The sequence below is a fragment of the Saimiri boliviensis genome, chromosome 11 (genome assembly GCF_048565385.1).
Source record: "Saimiri boliviensis isolate mSaiBol1 chromosome 11, mSaiBol1.pri, whole genome shotgun sequence".
NCBI classification, from domain to species: Eukaryota; Metazoa; Chordata; class Mammalia; order Primates; family Cebidae; genus Saimiri; species Saimiri boliviensis.
In genome coordinates this window covers 82447758-82471625 of record NC_133459.1, presented here as the reverse complement: position 1 = coordinate 82471625, position 23868 = coordinate 82447758, and the positions used below count along the sequence as shown (strand labels likewise).

The 23868-nt window shown below is 39.2% G+C and overlaps 1 protein-coding gene across 3 annotated transcripts in view; it reads left to right on the top strand.

Moving 5' to 3' along the window:
• The window catches only part of MCOLN2 (mucolipin TRP cation channel 2), a 73618-nt gene that overhangs the window by 13934 nt on the left and 35816 nt on the right, over window positions 1–23868 (top strand). For 2 of the 3 annotated variants that reach the window (XM_003921359.3, XM_010346921.3), the window contains exons 2-3: window positions 13829–13988; window positions 20816–20989. In XM_003921359.3, coding sequence (XP_003921408.3) covers window positions 13829–13988; window positions 20816–20989 — 334 coding nt within the window. Of the gene's footprint in view, window positions 1–13828; window positions 13989–14811; window positions 14870–20815; window positions 20990–23868 lie in introns of those variants that run through there. The other variant, XM_074381095.1, reaches the window with a different exon arrangement.

Below are 23868 nucleotides of genomic sequence, written 5' to 3'. Positions count from 1 at the left end.
CCATCAATTAAAAGAACATCTACCCTCTTTAAATATGTATTCATTTACATATCATATGCAGAACCATATGTATATTATGAAACAGATAAAATGAACATTTTGAGGAATGGGATAGATGACGATATTAAAAATGAATTGCCAGTCTGGGCACAGTGGCTCATGCCTGTAATTCTAGCACTTTGGGAGGCCAAAGCCTGAGGCTTGCTTGAGGCCAAGAGTTCAAGACCAATCTGGCTAACATAGCAAGATCCCATCTCTATTTTTTTTTTTATTAAAATAGAAAAAAATGAATTGCCAAATGCAGCAACTTCATCTTATGACTTCATAGCATCATTGGCAAATATCTTATGGTACTATATATACTTAGAGCCATACACCTCATTGAGCAATCATAGTTTTCTTGATAAATCTGCTTCCCCCACCAAGCTTCTTTTCAGATCAGATATGCTTTCATTTTTTATTTAAAAACCCGTGGTTAACAAAATTTAGAATGTCAGCTCTCCTATTTTTTAATATTAATTTGGGCTTACATTAGTTTTACAATAAACCTAATTTTTTGCAATAATTCTTTTTATATTAATTTTGTGGGTACATTGTAGGTGTAATATGGGATTACATATTACATATTGTAGGTATAATATGGGATTACACCTACAATGGAGATGTTTTTATACAGGCATGCAATGCATTATAATCACATCATGGAGAATGAGGTATCCATTCCCTCAAGCATTTATCCTTTGTATTACACACAGTCCGATTATACTCTTTAATTATTTTTAAGTGTACAATTAAATTATTATTGACTATAGTCACCCTAGTGTGCTATCAAATACTAGGTCTTATTCATTCTTTTTCTTTGTACCCATTAACCCATCCCTACTGCCCCTTCACCTGCCACCTCTCTGCCACACTATTCTTCCCAGCCTCTGGTAACCATCCTTCTACTCCCTCTGTCCAACAAATGAATTGTTTTGATTTTTAGATCCTACATATAAGTGAGAACATGCAATATTTACCTTTCTGTGCCTAGCTTATTTCACTTGTCATAATGATCACCAGTTCCCTCCATGTTGTTGCAAATGACAGTATCTCATTTTTGTGACTGAATAGTACTCCATTGGGTGTATGTACCACATTGTCTTTATCTATTTATCTGCTGATGGACGTATAGATTGCTTCCAAATCTTAGCTATTGTGAACAGATCTGCAACAAACATGAGAGTGCAGATACCTCTTTGATATTACTGATTTCCTTTCTTTTGGGCATATACCTAGCTGTGGGATTGCTGGATCATATGGTAGCTCTATTTTTAGTTTTCTAGGAACCTCCAAACCATTCTCCATAGTGATTGTACTAATTTACAATCCCACCAACAGTGTATGAGGGTTACCCTTTCTCAACATCCTCACCAGCATTTGCTATTGCCTGCCTTTTGGGTACAAGCCATTTTAACTAGGGTGAGATGATATCTCATTGTAGTTTTGATTTGCATTTCTTTAATGATCAGTGATGTTGAGCACCCTTTCATATGCTGGTTTACAATTTGTATGTCTGCTTTTGAGAAATGTCTATTCAAATCTTTTGCCCATTTTTTGATCAGATTATTAGGTTATTTTTAATAGAACTGTTTGAACTCCTTATATATTCTGGCTATTAATCCCTTGTCAGATGGGTAGCTTGCAAATGTTTTCTCCCTTTCTGTGGGTTGTCTTTTCACTTTGTTGATTGTTTTCTTTTCTGTGCAGAAGCTTTTAAACTTGATTTGATTCAATTTGTTCATGTTTGCTTTGTTGCCTGTGCTTGTGGGGTGTTGCTCAAGAAATTTTTGTCCTGGAGATTTTCCCCAATGTTTTCTTGTAGTAGTGTCATAGTTTGGGGTGTTAAAGTATTTAATCCATTTTGATTTTTTTTATATGGTGATGGATAGGGGTTTAGTTTCATTCTTTTGCATATAGATGTCCAGTTTCCCCAATACCATGTATTAAAGAGACTGTCTTTTCCCTAGTTTATGTTCTTGTCAACCTTTGTCAAAAATGAGTTCACTGTAGGCGTGTGGATTTGTTTCTGTGTTCTCTATTCTGTTCCATTGGTCTGTATATCTGTTTTTGTGCCAGTACCATGCTGTTTTGGTTAGTATAGCTACATGGTATAATTTGAAGTCAGATAATGTGATTCCTCCAGTTTTGTTTTTTTTTTCTACTGAGGATAACTTTGGCTATTCTGGATCCTTGGAGGTTCCATATCAATTTTAGGGTTTTTTTTTTCTATATTTATGAAGAATGTCATTGGTATTTTGATAGAGATTGCATTGAATCTGTAGATTGCTTTGTAGTATGGACATTTTAACAATACTGATTGTTTCAATTTATGCACGTGGAATATCTTTCTGTTTTTTGGTGTCCTCTTCAATGTTTTTCATCAGTGTTTTATAGTTCTCATTTAGACCTCTTTCACTTCTTTGGTTGATTTCTAGGTATTTAATTTTATTTGCAGCTATTGTAAATGGGATTATTTTTTAATTTTCTTTTTCAGATTGTTTGCTCTTGACACATAGAAATGCTACTGATTTTTGTATGTTGATATTGTATCCTGCAACTTTACTAAACTTGTTTATCAGTTCTGTTTTTTAGTGGAGTCTTTAGGTATTTTTCCAAATATTAGTTAATCTCATCTGCAAACAAGGATAATGTGACTTCTTCCTTTCCAATTTGGATACCCTTTATATTGCTCTAGCTAGGACTTCTAGTAGTATGTTGAATAACAGTAGTGAAAATGGGGGTCCTTATTGTGTTCCAGATCTGAGAGGAAAGCCTTTCAGTTTTTCCCCATTCAGTATGATACTGGCTGTGGGTATGTTGTACATGGTTTTTATTATGTTGAGGTATATTCCTTCTATATCCAGTTTATTAAGAATTTGTATCATGAAGCAATGTTGAATTTGATCAAATGCTTTTACAACATGAATTGAAAAGATTGTATTGTTTTTATTTTTCATTCTGTTAATGTCATGCGTCACATTGATTGATTTGCATATGTTGAACCATTCTTGCATGCCAGGGATAAATCCCACTTGGTCATGATGAATGAGCTTTCTAATATATTGGTGAATTTGGTTTGCTAGTATTCATACATGTGTATAGTTTCCAAAATTCCTTTTGTTATTACTTTCTAGTTTTATTCTGCTGTGATCAGAAGATACTTGATATTATTTCAATTCTATGAGTGTGAGGGTAGAACAAGTCTTCTGTTGATGAAATCCCTCATCTTTTGTTTGTCTGGGGAAATCTTTATTTCTCCTTCGTGTCTGAAGAATATTTTCACCAGACCTACTATTCTAGAGTAAAAGTTTTTTTTCTTCAGCACTCTCAATATGTCATGCCTCTCTCTTTTGGCCTTTAAGATTTCCACTGAAAAGTCTACTGCTAGATGTATTGATGATCTATTGTATATTATTCTTTTCCCTTGCAACTTTTAGGATCCATTCTTTATCCTTGATCTTTAGGAGTTTGATTATTAAATGCCTTCTGGTAGCCTTCTTTGGATTAAATCTGCTTGGTGTTTTATAACCTTCTTGTATTTGGATATTGATATCTTTCTCTAAGCTTGGAAAGTTCTTTGTTGTTATTCCTTTGAACTTTCTTTTTTTTTTTTTTTTTTTTTTTTTGAGACGGAGTTTCACTCTTGTTACCCAGGCTGGAGTACAATGGCGCGATCTCGGCTCACCGCAACCTCCGCCTCCTGGGCTCAGTTAATTCTCCTGCCTCAGCCTCCTGAGTAGCTGGGATTACAGGCTCCTTTGAACTTTCTATTCCTATGTCTTTCCCTGCCTCCTCCTTAAGGCCAATAACGCTTACATTTACCCTTTAGAGACGATTTTCTGGATCCTGTAGGCATGCTTCATTATTTTTTATTCTTTTGTCTCCTCTCACTGTGTATTTTCAAATAACCTGTCTTCAAGCTCACTAATTCTTTCTTCTGCTTGATCATTTCTGCCATTAAGAGACTATGCTGGGTGAGACCTGAAGCCAGCACAGCACTGGGTCTTGCCCAAGGCCTGCTGTAACTACTCCCTGGCTACTCCCTATGTCTGCTCAAGTCTCTGGGACCCTACAATTAGCAGGCAGCAAAGTCAACCAGGCCTATGTTCTTCCCTCCAGGATGGTGAGTTCCCCCAGGCCTCTGGTGGGTTCAGAGGTGCTGTCCAAGACTCAGGGACTAGAATAAAAAACCTTAGAAGTCCACCTAGTATTCTGTTGTATTGTGCCTGAGCTGGCACTCAAATTACAAGATGCACTTCTTCCCAGTCTTCCTTCCCCTTTCCAAAAGTAGAGGAGCCCTTCCCCATGGTCATCACCACCAGAGTCCCATGGGCAGTACTGCCAGACTACCACGGATGTTCTCTTAAGGCCCAAGGTCTCTTAAGTCAGCTTGTCATGAAGGCTGTCTGGCTTGGGACTCATCCTTCAGGACAGTGGGCTCCCTTCTGGCCCAGGGAAGGTCCAGAAATGCCATCCAAGAGTCAGCTCTTAGATTTGAGGACTCCACTTATTGCTCTAGCCCCCATAGTCAAGATGAACCTGAAGCCAGCAAGTCTCAGAGGCTCACCTAAGGCCCTCAACGTAGTACCTGGGTGTCGCTGCTGCTTATTCAGTGCCCAAAGGCTCTTCAGTTAGCAGGTGGTGAATGCTGCAAGGACTGGTCTTCCCTTCAGGGCAACAGGTTCCCTTCTGGCCCAGGGTGTGCCTAGAAGCATTGTGCAGGAGCTAGGGCCTGGAACAGAGGCCTCATGACCCTGACCCATGCCTTATCCTGCTGTGTCTGAGCCAGTATCCAAGATGCAAGACAAAGATCTCTCCACTCTTCTTTCTCCTCTTCTCAAGCAGAAGGAAGGGGTCTTTTTTGGAGCCACTAGTTGTACAGCCTGGGCTTAGGGGCGAGGTGGTGTCAGCACTCCTTTAGCTGCCCTGGTAGCTTGGTGGGTTGCCCGCCCCTCCAGTCCACTGTCTCTGAGCCCAGTACAGCACTAGGACTCGCCTAACAGTTGCAGTCCTTGTGGCTTAAATTGCCTTTCAGATTCACTTAGAGACCCAGAGCACTTTAGCCTGCAGTAGTGAAGTTTGTGGGAACTCAAGTTCCCACCACAGGGACCTGTGACTCCCCTCTGGCTAGTGCTGGTTTAAATGTTCCCTCCGTGGATGGGCATCAGCTGAATTTGGTCCAGTTTTCCTTTCTGTTCTAACAGGACAGCACCGAGTTTACTGCCTCATAATTGCTGTGCTCTCCCTCCCCCAGCATGCAAAGGCACTCTCTGTACCAGGTGGCCACTGCTGGGGGTGGGAGAAGAGTGGTGTCAGTGATTCAGAACTGTTTTTTCTACCTCTTCAGTGCCTCTTTTAGCAATACAAAGTTAAAAGCTGGTAGTGTGAGTGCTCATCTGATTTTTGGTTCTTAGGAAAGTACTTTGCTTATATAGATAGATGTTAAATTGGTGTCTTCTTGTAAGGGGATGACGATTGGAGCCCTCTCTTCTGCCATCTTGCTCTGCCTCCTGGGCTTTTGCAAGAATCTTTATGTCCTTTGCCTATTTTGCAAGGGTTATTTCCATAAAAACTAGATGATACATTCTAAAAATGCTTAAATGGACCCACATAAACCATAACTGATAGGAATATGCTGAAAGTCAATGGGGGCATCACCATCAGCCCCATAATTTGGGAAGCTTGAACAATTTCCCCAGGATGCCTCACATACCTAAGTGAAACACAGGCACCTGATGTTTTGTTTTGTTTTGTTTCGTTTCCTTGAGATAGGATCTTAATCTGTTGTCCAGGCTGGAGTGCAGTGGCACAATCATAGCTCACTGCGGCCTTGAACTCCTAGGATTAAGTGAATCTACTGCCTTTGCCTCCCGAGTAGCTGGGACTATAAGCATGCACCACCATACTGGGCTGATTTTTAAAAGTTTCTGTAGAGACACAGTCTCAATATATTGTCCAGGTTGGTCTTGAACTCTTGGCCTCAAGTGATCCTCCTGCCTCAGTCTCAAATCCCAAGTGTCCAGATTACAGATATGAGCAACTGTCCAGTCCCATCTGATGTTACTGATCAAGTGAGGGGACCTTAGGTATGATAGGTAATAATTCATATATTAAATCTTGGGAGATCTTAACTTTGTTTTCTAAGTTAGCACAATTAGAAGCTCTAATGCTTCCTTCTCACATACCAGTGAATGGTCTTGCATATGTCCTTGTGCACAAGGACCCCACTTTGGAGACCACTGCATCAGGGGATAAAACAGCTTTCAGACCCCTTGTCAAGTAGGGTGAGAATCACATAAGCCAAAGGCAACGGCAGCCTCAGTTGGTCAGCTTATTTGCTGACAAAGTATCATCACTGAAACTGGTATGTGTATTTTCCTGGGGCAAAGGTCAAGAGCCTTGTTCTGTTCTCATAGGGGTTTATGACCCCAGTAAGGTTAAGAATCTCTGGTATCTTGTTTTGTTTTATTTATTTCACAACTTCAGGCTTCCATAGACTCTTAGTGATTGGTTTGATAAAACTGAAGTTGCCCTTGATCATATGACAGCCTTAAACTTAACCAATGTCACACAGTTCTGATTGTCTGTGGAGAGAGTAGGTTTTCTGAATGCCAGTGTCACATAGTCCTGATTATCTGTGGAAAGAGTAGGTTTTCTTAATACCTGACAATAGCTTTGTTGTGCCTCTCTCCTGTTTTCTTACCACGGTACAAGTCTCAGCCTTCTCTTCTTTCATTTTCTATTCCAGCATCTCTAGCTTGTATTTAGCTCACTGTATGGGTGGCTTTCTATTCTATTCCAGATCTTATTTTTATGCCTTCAAATACTGTGCTTTTTTCTTTGACATTTTGGTCTTTAGTAGTGCCATTATTAAGCTTATACAAATCCAGATCATGCATTTCCTATGGTTTAATGAAACATAAATAATTCATAAGAGCTGTGATTGCTCTTATTTACTTCATGCAATTTCACTTGCATGACAGCCCTGTAGCTGATGGGTCAGTGTAATTTAGAACTTCATTGATTTCTGTTCCTTAAGTGGTTTTATGGTGCAGTTACTTTCACTTCCCCTGACTTATGCTAACACAAGTTAGCAGCTTTATGCTTTTCTTAAACTGTTGGTGATTTTCATTTGTGATGGAAGTTGCAGTATTTCTCCCATCTGCTGACCTATTTGTTTGTTTGTTTGTTGTTGTTGATTTTTGTTGCCAGGCTTGAGTACAGTGGCACATTCTCAGCTCACTGCAACCTCCACCTCCTGGGTTCAAGCAATTCTTGTGCCTCAGCCTCCTGAGTAGCTGGGGTTACAGGTGTGTGCTACCACGCGTGGCTAATTTTGTATTTTTAGTAAAGACAGGATTTCTCCACGTTGGTCAGGCTGGTCTTGAACTCCTGTCCTCAAGTGATCTGCCTGCCTTGGCCTCCCAAAGTGCTGGGATTATAGATGTGAGCCACCACCCCCAGCCTCTGCTGACCTAATTCTTGCTTATGAAACTGTGGTTGTAGCTTAAGCCTCCTGTAAAATACTCATCAGAAGGTATATAGGGTAAATATGTATTAAATAAAAGAATGTTTTAGTCCTATGATATTGTCTTGTCTCTCTCTCTGCTTTTAAAATTTTTTTCTCTCTTCATTTTGCACCATTTTTTATACAATTTTATTTTTGTTATAGCAATAAGCTATCGTGTGTGTGTGTGTGTGTGTGTGTGTGTGTGTGTGTGTGTGTGTTTAATATCCTTCATCTACCAGGACAAACCTACAAATGGGGAAGAGGGAGGCAATAAAGAACCCTCAGAAAAGTAAAGTTAAGAAAGTTTATATATTTATATTTTCCTTGAGATATCAGAATTTTTAAACCAAAATATCATTATTATTTCCTCCCAAATGTACATAGTATTTAAAACTTAAGTTGGGCTTGTTAAAAAAACAGCTATTTCATCATGCACTTTTATTATTGATTATCAAGTTTTTTCCCATACATTTCTATCATTTTATCATCAGGTGACTAGTACTAGCCTATGTATCACTAGCTGGTGCATGTACTCTTGAGGGAAATGTTTTTCCTGCTAGTTTTTTCATTTTTCATCTTTCGCATTGCTAAAAGCATTACAACTGCTCTGTAAATACCCAAAGGAAACAATTATGGAAGGATAGATAGTATCAATCATGTAACACAATGAGTGATCTGACAATCATTATCTGCTATTTTGACTTTTTTTTTTTCTTTTTGCCTGAGACTTCTTAACCAAGTTTCTTAGGGCAATGCTAACATCAGTTATCATTTCTTGAACGCTTAGTGGCCACTCAGTCAAAGGAACCCAGCAGTCAGAAGAATTATTTGAAGGCTCTTGAAGCAATTAGGCTGCATCAAGCACTCTCTGTTTCCAGGGCACTCAGTACATATTTCCAGTATAACTCCTAACACATTGTATCATACTTTTATCTATTCACGTTTGCTCCTGGAAGGCAGGAAAATGTCCCCAGCAGAGCATGGCTCACATTTATTTATTTATTTATTTTTATATTTATGAATGAAACTGAGTGTTGCTCTGTCGTCCAGGCTAAAGTGCAATGGTGCAATCTTGGCTCATTGCAACCTCTGCCTCCTGAGTTCAAGCAATTCTTGTGCCTCAGCCACCTGAATAGCTGGGGTTGCAGGCATGTGCCACCACACATGCCTATAATTTCTGTTGTTGTTTTTTTGTATTTTTAATAGAGATGGAGTTTCACCATATTGGTCAAACTGGTCTCAAACTCCTGGCCTCAAGTGATCCACCCACCTTGACCTCCCAAAGTACTGGGGTTACAGGCATAAACCACCATGCCTGGCCAGTATTCTTTAAGTATTTGATTAAATGCCTTGTTTTGCACCACTGTTTCGGAAAACAATCTCTTGCTCCTTCAGCTCAGCATTTCTCACCCAGAGGCTGTGTGAGTGTGTGTGTGTGTGTGTGTGTGTGTGTGTGTGTGTGTGTGTAGGTGTAGGTTCTATGGCCTTATTCTCAACGGCTTAAGAATTCAGTACACGCCATTACATATGCTCTTTTTATTAAATGAAAAAGCATATTGTGGATCATCAGGAGGGACGCTTTAGCAACACTGATCTGCTACAGTGATGGTGGTTAACACTAGATTCAGTATTGCTGAAATGTGCCCACGAGAGCTTCTTATAGGGACGTTTTCAGGAGGCCTGAAAGTTCATGTTTGGGGATGTTGCTGTCAGGCACAGTTAAGATGCACCTTTTTCTTGGAAATGCCTCTCTCAATGCACCCAGTCACATAGTCACATGCCCCTGTATCACTTACCGTACCGTCTATTATGACTCTTACGGGCTTTCCCACCAGCTCTCTCACCCCTCTCCCAGAGTCAGAACTCTGCTTCCATAATATTTACCTATTTTACAGCATTCACGGAGCTCTTTGATAATTATGCATTGACAAGTCTGTCTCCTACTGGACACTAAGAATGTGCAGTTTAGGGCTGTTCAGCCTTGTGTACCCAGCACAGTGCTTGCTCCATGGACTAAGTGCTCGTTAAGTTGGTCAGATTGAGTCAAGAGGTGACTGTGTCAGGCTTAGGACAAGCACATGTTTAAGGTCTTCACATTCTCTTGAAATGAGATTCATTGCAGTGATTTGTTTTTCATTTCTTTCTTTCCTTTTTTTTTTTTTTTTTTTTTTTGAGGCGGAGTCTTACTCTGTCACCCAGGCTGGAGTGCAGTGGTGCCGTATCGGCTCACTGCAATCTCTGCCTCCTGGGTTCAAATGATTCTCCAGCCTCAACCTCCCAAGTAGCTGGGATCACAGGCAGGTGCCACCACGCCTGGCTAATTTTTGTATTTTTAGTAGAAATGTGGTTTCACTATGTTGGTCAGGCTGGTCTCAAAATTCTGACCTTAGGTGATCCACCCACCTCTGCCTCGGAAAGTGCTGAGATTATAGGCGTGAGCCTCCATGCCCAGCCGCCTCTGGAACTTCTCACTGTCCAACTTCAAGTTAGGGTTCCCATGACTCCCTCTTTGGGTTTGATTAATTTGCTAGAGAGGCTCACTGAACTCAGGAAAACACATTTACTGGTTTATTGTAAAAGATATTACAAGGGATACAGTGAAGACATACATAAGGTGAGCTATAAGGAAGGAATGCAGAGTTTCTGTGCCCTCCCCAGGTGCAACACCCTCCAGGAACTCTCCCAACTCTGTCCTCTTGGGCCTTTTATGGAGACTATTGGATAGGCATGATTGACAACCATGTAGAAATGTGACTGACAAAAAGGGTATGATTGAACACTAATAGACTGAGTGGAGAAACCCAGCAAGACCTGTCTGTTCGGATCCTTCTGGCCTCTTTATGCAGCTTTCCTTCTTCCAGTGTTTGGGGCAGGACCCCTTCTGAAATGGGAGTCTTGTGACCTGCAATCAGACAGGGTAGGTCAGATAATTTTTTACGGCCGGCTCCTACACAGCAAGGTGGGGAAGATGCCTGTCTTTGGGACAAAAAGGAGCAGGTGAAAAGATAGCAGGAGAAGGTCAGAGAGAGAGATTCTGTTTTCTGAGGCCTGCTCCTCAACAGATTCTGTTTCCTGAGGCCTTAAGGTGCCTCAACATTATAACAAAGGCTATGAGAGTTATGAACTAGTAGCTGTGGACAAAACCCCACATGTATATACGTCATCATATCACAGATGGTAAGCATGGTTATTTTCTAATGTGTCTAATTTCCAGTATACTTCGTCCTGTTTCTGTCTTTAGTCTGTTTCATGTCACTTGGTTTCCTCATGTGCTTAGTTATATTGAACTTCCTGCTTGTCATTGTGTCGTGTAAGTTATTTGTTAGAGTGTCAAGTGTTAGGATGAACCTAAGACACGGAGTTCTGTGTGTATTTTCTGGGATATGAAGAGCAGTTCCAGTCTGGAGCCTCCAGAACCAAGCAGGCTCACAGTTTGAAGATCCCTGGCACGCTCAGGTGTGAGGCTCAAAGGTTTCTGAGCCTTATTTCATGATGGCCTGGTTTATGAACATTCTTTATCAGGATGGGTCTATTTTAAAATTTCCCTTTTCTTTTCTTTGATTTGGAACCACTCTGGCCTTCTCTGTAGCCCTGTAAGTTTGAGGACAGGCAGTTTTGATGCCTTTGGGCCCAGAATCTTGGCTCTGTTGTCCCCCTTTCCTGAGGCCACAGAATGGAAGCTGAGTGTACTTGAATGGCAATTGGCTTTTACTACTTTTATGTGTTATGTATCGCCCAAGATTGACCCAGGAGTTCTTGCTCTCTTTAACTCTTCAGTCTTTTAAAGGTAGTTCCTCACTCCCCTCAAGAAGTATGTATCGTGTCTAGGATTTTTCTTTTCCTTCCCTCCATCCCTTCCTCCCTCTTTCTCTTCCTCCCTCCCTTCCTCCCTCCCTCCCTACCTCTCTCCCTCTCTGCCCCTGTCCCACTCTCTCTTCTCCTCCTTCCCTCCTTCCCTTACTGTTTGTCTTCCTTCCTTCCCTCTCTCCTTTTATCCCTTCTTCCCCCTTCCCTCCTTCCTTCCGTTCTTTCCCTCTCTCCCTCTCTCCTTGCTTTCTCTCTTTCTTTCCTCCTCCTTTCCTTCCTTTCCAGCAGGATGGTTCTGAATAACCTAGTCCGCTAATTCTAGAAACAGGAGATCTAAAAATATGTTTAGAAAAAGTAAATTATTAACAACTGACAGTAAGTCTTAAAATGGGTATCCCCTTTTGGGATTCTTTCAGACTTGTCAGTCAAGGCAGAGAGCATAGACCATGAGTCATTATAAAAATATGTCACTTATATATTTCCAGTAAAAAGATCCTTAAAAATGACCCACAATTATAAAACCTTTCCAAGAAATGAGTAACTTGAATGATTAGCCTAACTTACTAGAATTTATTCATTACACTTATCATCAAGATACTTCCTAAGGCAAGAAACCAAACTTAAACTGGCTTAAGTCACAAAGGGTATTTGTTGGCTTGAATGGAAAGACTTGGGATGGATTACTTCAGGAACAGGTGGATCCAGGAATTCAAATATTATCATTAAGCATAGTGTCTGTCTGTCTGATCTGTGTTAGCTGCAGTCTCTGGCAAGCTCTCCTTTGGTGGTGAGATGCGTTTTAGGAACTCCAGACTCACACAGTCTATGCTTGAAGTCAATGATCTCCAAACTTTGTTGATTATGTACCCAGTAATAAAAGTTGAGCGTAATAGTCCCGGTGTGTATATATTTCTTTATACATGATATGCTACTCAATACTACTTTTATGTGTTATGTATATTCTTTGTTATGTTGTACATGCTGTAAGTTATATTGCTATGTTGTATGTATATTCTATGTTATACTAGTTATGGTGTTCAATTTTTAGTTTTTAATGTAAAGAATGAAATAGAAATACTAATATTTTTTATACTCCCAGTGGATTGTTTTCTACAACCCACTTCGGGACTATAATAACAGTCCTGTGAACCACATCTCATTGGTTCTTTTTAGCCTAGCTTGAGTCATGTGCTCATTCCTGAATCCAGAGTCCTTGAAATAGTAAAAGCAAAATTTTATTAATATAAAGTGACAAATATCTGAGTAGGCTTAAATAGAGAGATGCAGTTTGTCTTTTTGAAGCTACATGTATTCTGGAATCATATAATCACTGATATTTTATCCAATAAAGGGGTCATAGTCCTTTTCTCCAGTACAGCATCACAGAACAAAGATTCTCTGCTTCCATAACAATCTAATTCCATTAGTTTATACTAAGTTTCTATAATGTCATACCTGGAGTATCATGAAAATGTCCTATCTGGTTTTTGTTCATATACTTACACACACTCACACAAACATAAACATACATACTTTCTCCAGTGACAGATCAATGCTCTATGTTAAGATGTAGGAATTGATGAGTCTTGCAAGTAAAATCAATTTTTTATAATTCTTGGCTGTTTTGTTTTTAATTTTTAATTTTTTTTTGAGAGGGAGTCTTGCTCTGTCACCCAGGCTGGAATGCAGTGGTGTGATCTTGGCTTACTGCAACCTCCACCTCCTGGGTTCAAGTGATTCTCCTGCCTCAGCCTCCCGAGTAGCTGAGATTACAGGGGATCACCACCACACCTGGCTAATTTTTGTATTTTAGTAGTGACAGAGTTTCACCATGTTGGTCAGGCTGGTCTCGAACTCCTGACCTTAAATGATCTGCCCGCCTTGGCCTCCCAAGTTCTGGGAGTATAGACATGAGCCACTGCACCTGGCCAAGATTGGCCATTTTGAACAAGTTTGGTAGCTGTCTGGAAAGGTAGGAGATAGAGGGTCTGGAATAATTTTTCAGATTTTATTTTTTTTCTTTTTGGAGACAGAATCTCATTCTGTCGCCCAGGCTGGAGTGCAATGATATGATCTCCGCTCACTGCAACCTCTGCCTCCCGAGTTCAAGTGATTTTCCTTCCTCAGCCTCTTGAGTAGCTAGGATTACAGGCGGGCGCTACCACCCCTGGCTATTTTTGTTGTTGTTGTTGCTGTATTTTTAGTAGAGACAGGGTTTCACCATGTTGGTCAGGCTGGTCTTGAACTCCTGACCTCATGATCCGCCTGCCTTGGCCTCCCAAAATGCTGGGATTACAGGCATGAGCCACCACACCTGGCCAATTTTTCAGATTTCTAAAGAGAAATGGAATTCCCTGGTTGGAGAGAGAGTTCTGTTTAAACAGGTAAAGCAAGTGAATAGAAAGTATTTTTTCTCATGAACTGAGAGACAGGCTTTCCTGGGTATTTAAAATTGATCTTCTGTGGCAGAAATGCAATGGCACATCATGATTCTGAGATGAAAGAAGAATGTCTAAGGGAAGACCTGAGGTTTTACTTCATGAGCCCTTGTGAAAAATACCGAGCCAGACGCCAGATTCCATGGAAACTGGGTTTGCAGATTTTGAAGATAGTCATGGTAACTACACAGGTAACTTATATTATTATCTCATCTGGTTTTTCCCTTACCCCCAGACAAAACTCTTTTTATGTGTTCTGTACTTGACTTTTGTTCTGAAAAGTTCACGCTCAAGTTTATAAAACTAAAATTATATTGAATCTGGAGAGCAGAGGGTAGGTTGAAGTTCTGTTTAGAAGATGATCTTGTCTTACTAACAGATCCTGAGGTCCTCTGTGTACAGATTCTGTAAATACTGAATAAATGTAGATCTGTGGTGAGGGGTTTCTATATCTGAGTGGCGCACATTTGTGTTCTTGAAATCTCTATTAAATACACCTTATTCAATATACTTTCAAAATCTGTGTTTTTGTCTTCAGACTTACTGAATCCTAAGTTTTCCTTTTATCATATCAGTGTGCTCTATCTAAGTAAATACTGATTCCAGGCACTACCAGGATTATACAAAAGCTACATTTGGACCTTTTATTTGTGTTCATATTGTTGAGCTCTTTATTACCGGTATCAAAACAGCCATCAGAGTTTTCCTCTAGTTTTGGGCCTGTATTGCTGAACCAGTACTGGGGAGGCTTCTCTGTAGGTCAGGGGTTCCTAACCCTGTTACACAGCAGGAGGTGAGTGTAGGCAACGGAGCAAAGCTTTATCTGTCTTTATAGCCACTCCCAATTGCTTGCAGTATGGCCTTAGTTCTGGCTCCTATCAGATCAGTGGTGGCATTAGGTTCTCATAGGAGCACAAACCCAATTGTTAACTGCACATGGGAAGGATCTAGGTTGTGTGCTCCATATGGGAATCTAATGCCTGATGATCTGTCACTGTCTCCCACCGTCCCTAGATGAGATCTTCTTGTTGCAGGAAGATAAGCTCAGGGCCCCCACTGATTCTGCGTTATGGTGAGTTGTATAATTGTTTCATTATATATTATAATCTAATAACAATAGAAATAAAATGCACAACAAATGAAATGCATTTGAATCATCCTGAAAGCATTACCACACCCCTCTCCAGTCCATGAAAAAATTGCTTTCCACTAAACCAGTCCCTGTTGCCAACAAGATTGGGGATCACTGCTATAGTTAACTGTAATTGAAACACATGCCTTTTTAAACTAATTTGGTGGTATTTTTCTCTACTGGCAAATAATCATTCTGTTATCAGTATAGAAGTATGTAAAGATGTTATTTCTGGAACATTAAAATAAATACTTTAAAAATACCTTCATGTAGTTTAGAAATGGGAGAAGATCCCTGCCATAACTAGAGTTGCTTCTTTATTCTGTGTCATAAAGAGGCTTCTCAGTGTATGACATGCCATATGTACCAACTCATCAAGTTTAGGGAAAGCAAGTTACTTCAAAACAAACAACACAGTTGAGATGCAAAGACATTTTAAAATGTGTATACTTATTATTAGCTTGTTTTCATTCTTGGATTTGAAGTTTTGATTTGGTAACCAATAAAATAGATACATTGATACATTGTTAGTATTATTTGGAAGGAGAAGAAATAATGTCCCCTTTTGTCAGTTGGTTAATTTTAATTGTTTGCCAATTTCTTTTCTTGTTAAATCAACTTCCTTCAATTATTTGATCTATTAACGTTACTAAAATTCTAATTTACTCAGTCATAAAATATCATTGCCATCTGTATTAGTGTGTTCTCCCATTGCTATAAAGAACTACCTGAGACTGGGTAATTTATGAAGAAAAGAAATTTAATTGACTCACAGTTCTGCAGGCTATGCAGGAAGCATGGCTGGGGAGGCCTCAGGAAAATTACAATCCTAGGGGAAGGTGAAGAGGAAGCAGGTACATCTTCATATGGCGGAGCACAGGAGAGAGCAAAGGGGAAGGTGATACACACTTTAAAATAACCAGATCTCGTGATAACTCACTCACTATCATGAGAACAGCAAGGGGGATGTCTACTCCCATGATCTAGTTACCTCCTCCAACATTGGGGATTACAGTTTGACTTGAGATTTGGACACAGACACAAATTTAAACCATATCACCATCTTTGACTTGCCTTCTTTTTCCTGATACCTTCGAAATCTTACTGATTCTTCCTTCAAAACTGCATCTATTTATGTTTTCCCACACTCACTATGTTCTCTCTAGCACAGACTCTGTAGTTAATTAAAAATAAATGGAAAGCACCTCATATTCTGGGCATTCTGTTGGGAATACAGCTGTGACTGTATTACCAGTGCTGCTAACAGCTAATAGTTAGCTTGGTGTTTGCCATGTCCCACGCACAATGTAAGTTTTCTGTACGTCAACTCATTTCATCCTCATTACAACCCTGTGAGGTAGGTTCAATTATAATACCCTTTTTATGGATGAAGAAACTGGAGCAAAGGGAGTTAAGTAATTTACTTACAGTCCTTCAACTAGTAAATGACAGAGCTAGGATTTGAGCCCAGGCAGTCTGGCTCTGGAGTCTGTACTCACTGTTTCTATTCTAGATATATGTCCTGTCTTTAGAGTTTGCAGTGTAGGAATATAGATAAGTTAGTCAGGCTGCTTCTAGATTTGTCTTATACCTACTTTTCTTATCCATGTACGTTCAATGCTAATATCAGCTTAATTTTTTGCAGAATAGCCTTTATTGTGTCACTCTCCTAGAACAAAATTTCACCTCTCTAGTCTGGAATTCAGAGTTCCAATCTCCTTCAGCTTGTTTTTCCAACAAGTTTCCATCTGCTGTACCTTACCCAAATCCCAGCCAGACAAGCCAACCCAACGATTCTTGTCCACATCCTGTTTGTTCCTCCAAGTCCAGAGTGATTCTTTTTCTCCCTCACCTTTCAGGTACTATTTGAAGTTCCATCTCCCCCGCTGGGTCTTGCCTGACCATCCAGCACACGGTTTTCTTTGGTACATCTTCCAGTCTACATTACTAATTTTATTTTTTCTTATTTTTTCAAGATGGGGGTTCTCGCTGCGTCAGCCAGGCCGGAGTGCAGTGGCACCATCATAGCTTGAGTTTGAGCATTACTGCAACCTCGAACTCCTGGGCTCAAGAGATCTTCCCACCTCGGCCTCTTAAGTAGTTGGGACTATAGGTACATACCACTGCACCTAGCTTTTTATTTTATATTTGTAGAGGTGGCGTCTTGCTTTGTTGTTGGGACTAGACTTGAACTCCTGGCTTGAAGCAATCCTCCCACCTTGGCCTTCCAAAGTGCTGGGATTATAGGCATGAGCTACTGTGCCTTGCCTTCTAATTTTACTTTTAATAACAAAATATTTCTGGGACCTATAGTTTACTTTTCATGTGGACATACCCTGTTTCCCCTAATAAAATTGGGAAGGATTAAACTTTTGTTTCCATATAGGATCATTCTAACAAATTTTGCTACTTGGGTGATATCTAATTGGAGCATATGTTTTGATTACCTTTCCTTCCATAACACCTCACTTTTCTCTCCTTCTCTTTTTCTGTCTTTTTGTGCTCCATCCTCAAGTCTAATGGGATGGGTATAAGGGTTGATGAGAAAAATTTTTTTAAAAAATTTCTGTTCTGCATTCTGCAGTAATTTATAATCTTGAAGGAGATGCCTATATTCTTTTGCTAGTTCTACTCTTTCCCTCCCAAACACTTTGTGCATAATTAGAGCAGTATCTTGTTTTTACCTGGTACAGAATATTTTATCCTACATTGATTTCATAATGAGGTCTTAAATTCACAACCTTTGCCAGACTACACTTATAAGTAATTATTTTTCTGTCTTATACTTTCAGCAAATCTTAATGTCCAATTAGTGGGGCTAGGATGCATTTTGCTGTCAACTCCTTTAAAAAAAAACCCAGTCATTTGGCCAATACCATCATCCCTTACTCTTGCTCTGCAGGGAGTGTTTGGTTCTGTCATAGCAAGAAAGGGATTTTGCACTTTCCTCCACAGGGTTTGTCTCCTTAGGAGATGATTTGAAAATCCCAAACTTCTCTAATGCTGGGGCATACATTTTGATCCTGGCTTGTTCTGTGAATAGAATGGAGGAAATTTCTTGCTCCTGATGCCAGATAGGGGAGGTTCCAATCAGAGATTACAATGGTGTTCTCTCATTCCCAAAGCTGAGTTTTGATGAGCTTTGAGTTTAAATAAAGTTATGACTTCAAATTTCAGCAAACTATATACCACTTTCATGGTCAATTTGTTCATTCCCTAATTCACATTCTCTTTGTATTTCTTTAGCTTCACTATTAATGTGGGAGGAATGGGTCTAATATCCCTGCCTCTAGAGTTAAATTGGCAAAATTTCAGTTTAAAAGGTTATGGGACCAAGAGGTTGAGAGAACAGACAGACTAGAATCAAACAGACGTGGGTCCAGATCTTTAACACTTTCTGAATATTCCAACCTGGATAAATTACTTGACTTCAGATTGCATATGTATAAAATGGAATTATATTCATCAACTGATTCAGTATTTGACATTGTGAAGGGCATTATTTCATTTCCTGAGTATATGATGATAGGGAAAAAGGAAAAACATTCCTGTCCTTGTAGAGCCCCACGTAATAGCTCCCTCACAGGGCATTGAGAATTAAGTGAAAAATAATAATTATAAATTTTAAGCAAAATGCTTGATTCTCAGCAGATAAGAGTTGTTATTCAATACCATGCTGTGTTGTTCTTGCCTGCATGGTACCCCAGCTTGACTTAGAGTAAGCACCCAGCAAACTTTGATTGAAGAACTTCATTCATGTGTGGTATGTGTACCTGTTTTTTTCATATGTGTCAGTAGTTTTAATACAATTTTGAAACAATCATGTATGTGTTGTTTCCCTGGTTGACATTTCAGCTTTCAAAGAGCAACATGACATTTTCTGGTTCCGCCTACAGGTACCATTGGCAGATACCACATGCTTAGAAGAACTTATAACCTTCTGTTGCTTAATTTTCAGCACAAATTGGATGATGTGGAACTTCTTATCTGATGTTTTCCTTAGAATAGCTGGGTTTTAGCAGTTGCACAATCCTTTGACATGGCATTTGAGGAATGTGACATGGTGAGATTCAAATGCTGAACGGTAGCACCTGTGTACATTCTCAAGCGATAGTTGCCTTTCCTAATTCTGAAAATCTAGCACTTAAATTTTTTATAAGAAACATCCCAAAGAACTTTTTCAGCAGAAGAAAGTTGTTTTTATAGCATAACAAAGATGACTTTGGAATTAGACTTGGTTTCCATTCTGGTTAGGTGACTCAGGCAATTTAATGAGGCTAAATCTCAGTTTCCACATATGTAAAATGGAATAACAATAATAACATTTTCACAGACCACTTGGGGTAAATGAGACACTGCATGTAAAGCAGTTAGCAGAGTACCTGGCACTTAATAATTGCTGAAAATGGTGGCTATTTTTCCTAATTGTTTAGTATTTTTTTTAAAAGTCAGACAACATATAAAAGCTAAAAAATATAAACCACTAAAAAATCTTATGCCTACGTGTTGTTTGTATATGCAAATTAATATTAGCTATTTTACTTTATTATTTTTTTTAGAGACAGGTTTTGCTATGTTGCCAAGCTGGCCTTGAACTCCTGGGCTTAGGTGATCCTCCCACCTTGGCCTCCCAAGTAACTGGGACTACAGCCACAGGCTGCCACACCCAGCTAAATTAACCTTAGTTTTATCTGAATTGTTCAGAATTGATATCTTGTATATTATTGTTCATATGTATCATCTTGAACCATGGAATGACAACAAATAGCAGAACTGTCAGGGTCATGTAGTTATACCTGCTAATTTCACATAGGAAGAAAACAGTCCCAAAATTTGATGGCTTCGTTGAGTGAAGACTTGGAGCAAACTTTCTAGTCTCATTGCTTTATAAGGCATCTGAAGAGATCACTTAGGGAGGTGGGGAAACGTGTGTGGGATGGGGCTTAGAGATTTGACTACTATCACTGCCTGTGTGTGTATATGAAAGAGGAAGGATGCCAATGAGAGTGCATGTGTGTGAGAGAAGTGTGATTGCACGCTTCTGTATGTGAGAGTGGATGCATGATGGGGTATGTGTGTAGCTCTGTTTGTAGTTTCCTAGATATTTTGTAAACTTTTGATACTGACTAATTTCCTCCCTTTATTGGGTACTAAGAAGAAAATTTTCATTTCCAGTGAAGAGAGCTCTTGGGTTCCTAAATTATGCCAGAATTGTGAACAGTGAAAGGGAGAATAAGTCGACATTTTTTCGGGACTAGGTAGATGCTTGGTGACAATGAATGGGTTTGACATTATATAAGTAAAGCATGCTCTGTTATTCTTTCATGTGCTTTGATACTGTAGAATTTGGTGAAAATTCTTGCAGAGCTGGGTTAGTTGAATTCCTTTGACAACTATTACCTCCTAGCCAGAGTAAGTATTTATGTGGGCTACTTTCTTCCCAAAAAACACTTTTAAAAGCCAGGTATAAAACATAGTTGTGATTTTTTAAAAATACTACAATTTCTGAATTTTAAATCAATACAATGAGTTATTGCTTTACTAAGTAATCAATTTTGAAAATGATTAATTTGAAATCTAAGTATGAGAAAAATGGATTTAGACTTAGCTGATTGGGATTCATTCTTTCTTTAATGAAAGGCCAGTAAGGTCACTAGTCATTGGGAGTGGTAATCTCTTCTAATTTTATGCTATTTTGAATTGCTGGTGTAGCTTGATGAGGTTATTCATCTTTAGGACTTGTATTTTGACATTGATGCTATTAGTATAAACCAAAAAAATTGATATTATTTTCTGATGTTTATAAGTAATGGTTGATGATAGTGAGAAAACATTTGCCTCCCCTGATAAGTGGTATAATTCATGTATTTCTATTTTATTTCTTAGCTTGTTCGTTTTGGTTTAAGTAACCAGCTGGTGGTTGCTTTCAAAGAAGATAACACTGTTGCTTTCAAGCACTTGTTTTTGAAAGGATATTCTGGTATAGATGAAGATGACTACAGCTGCAGTGTATATACTCAAGAGGATGTCTATGAGAGCATTTTCTTTGCTATTAATCAGGCAAGTGTTTTGTTGTGAATGATCTATACTTTAACAATGTATTGATACTTGGCTTTGTCTTAACAAACAAACAAAAATTAAACATATGTTAAAATTTCCTATTGTAAGTTTTGCATAGTCTGCCAAAAAATGTATTTTGCTATTTCAGAAGCTATATTTTCATACAAAAGAGTTTGCCTATTTTGACTTTTTAAAAAAGATCTATCCTTTTAATTTATCACTTCATACCTACTGCTTTTGGAAAATTACCCCAGATCAAATAGCAAGAGTAGATTTTTAATCTCAGAAGACTTGATGAAAGCTTAACATAAAAATCAAAGATACCAAAACACCAAAAACATTGGCAACAAAAGCCAAAATAGACAAGTGGGACCTAATCAAACTCCACAGCTTCTGCATGAAACAGTCGTTAGAGTGAATCGGCATCCAACAGAATGGGAAAAAATTTTTGCAGCCTACCCATCTGACAAAGGGCTGATATCCAGAATTTACAAAGAACTAAAACAGATTTACAAGAAAAAAAAAAGCCCATTCAAAAGTGGGCAAAGGATATGAACAGACACTTTACAAAAGAAGACATACATGAGGCCAACAAATATATGAAAAAATGCTCATCATCACTGGTCATTAGAGAAATGCAAATCAAAACTACATTGAGATACCATCTCACGCCAGTTCAAATGGCGATCATTAAAAAATCTAGAGACAAATGCTGGAGAGGATGTGGAGAAATAGGAACACATTTACACTGTTGTTGGGAGTGTAAATTGGTTCAGCCATTGTGGAAGACAGTGTGGCGATTCTTTAAGGACCTAGAAATAGAAATTCCATTTGACCCAGCAATCCCATTACTGGGTATATATCCAAAGGATTATAAATCGTTCTACTATAAGGACACATGCACACGAATGTTCATTGCAGCACTGTTTACAATAGCAAAGACCTGGAACCAACCCAAATGCCCATCGATGATAGACTGGACAGGGAAAACATGGCACATATACACCATGGAATATTGATGAATTCGTGTCCTTTGTAGGGACATGGATGAACCAGGAAACCATCATTCTCAGCAAACTGACACAAGAGCAGAAAATCAAACACCGCATGTTCTCACTCATTGATGGGTGTTGAAAAGTGAGAACACACAGACACAGGGAGGGAAGCATCACACACTGGGGTCAGTTGAGGGGAAATGGGGGAGGGATAGTGGGGGGTGGGGAGTTGGGGAGCGATAGCATGGGGGAAAACACCAGATATAGGTGAAGGAGAGGAAGGCAGCAAATCACACTGTCATGTGTGTACCTATGCAACAATCTTGCATGCTCTTCACATGTATCCTAATACCTAAAATGCAATTTAAAAAAATAAAAATAAATTTTAAAAATCAAAGATTCTGGCCTTGATATGGTGGCTCATGCCTGTAATCCCAGCACTCTGGGAGGCTGAAGTGGGTTGATCCTTTGAGTGTAGGAATTTGAGACCAGTGTGGGCAACATTGTGAACCCCATCTCTACAAAAAAAAAAAAATATATATATATATATATATATATATATGTATGTATGTATGTATGTATGTATATATCTCAGGGATTCTATGGTCTTAATTGTGATGTTTTAGCATTAGTAACCCTACCTGAATCTTAAGAATATGGAATATAAAATAGTTGTATCTAAACAGGTGTGAGAAAGCAGATTGGTAGACTTGAAGCAATAATTTAAGAAAGAGAAACCTTTCCTGTTCTTTTTCATTCATTCAATAAATATTCAAGTATCTAACATGTAGCAGGTGCTATTCCAGACATTGAGGATGCAGCAGTAAATAAAATGACAGAACACCTTCCTTTATAGAGCTTAATTCTAGAAGGAAGAACTGGACAAAAAGGAGTGGAATATGTAGTATCAAATGTTGGCTTCCTGAAAACACCATGCAAAAAACATGTTGATGAGCAAAGCTGAGCTTATTACTTAGAGTGGTAAGGGAGATGCTGTCTTGATCAGATGCCATATTGCCTTGGGTGAGGAGGGAGTTCTTCAATGCGAGGGGAGCTTGATTAGAATTAAGTAAGGATGATAATATAATAGCTTAGGACTGGTGGACATGGCAAAGTGAAGACTGGGGAGGCAGTTTCAAAGAATCTTGGAGTTGTTTTCAGACAAAATCTTCCAATTGATATATATTTCAATGAGTTTTTTGGATGTTCCTGAGATAATACAGGAACTCTTATGGTCCAGGGCAAAAGTTTTCTGGAATAGTAAAGTCATATTAATGAAGACAGGGCTACTAAAGCCCTATTAGTGCAGATAGCCAACGTAAAACCATGTTAATGTAAGCTCAGGTAAGCTAATATTTGTTCATGTTACTCAATGATGTAAGCTGTGGAGTGTGGATGGCTCATGTCCTCAGTAGATGTTAGAAAGTAATAACTGCTAAGGAGTAAAGCAGGGAAGGAGTGGGACGTGCCTGCGTGTGGTGATGGATATTTGTGATTTTCTTTATTTGTTTTTACTGCATTTATTGTATTTTAAATTGGCAGGGCATAATTATACACATTCTATAGTTATGGGGTACCATGTGATGTTTTGATATATGTTTGCAATTTTCCTTGGCTTGGGGAAGGAAGGCCTCATTGAGTTGCAGAATTGAGAGCTGAAGGAGTGATTAAACCAAGCAGGTGTGTACATGGGTCTCCAGGCAGAGGGAACAGCCAGAGCCAGCAGCGGAAATACGTGTGGGAACTCCAGGAACTGCCTGGAGGCCAGTGCGGCTTTGTGGGGTGGAGCCAAGGGACTGGAGTAGGAGATGGGACCACAGAGATAAGGCAGGACCTTGGCTTCGGTTTAGTGAGGTGGGAGCCGTCCATCACCGTGTTTACTTT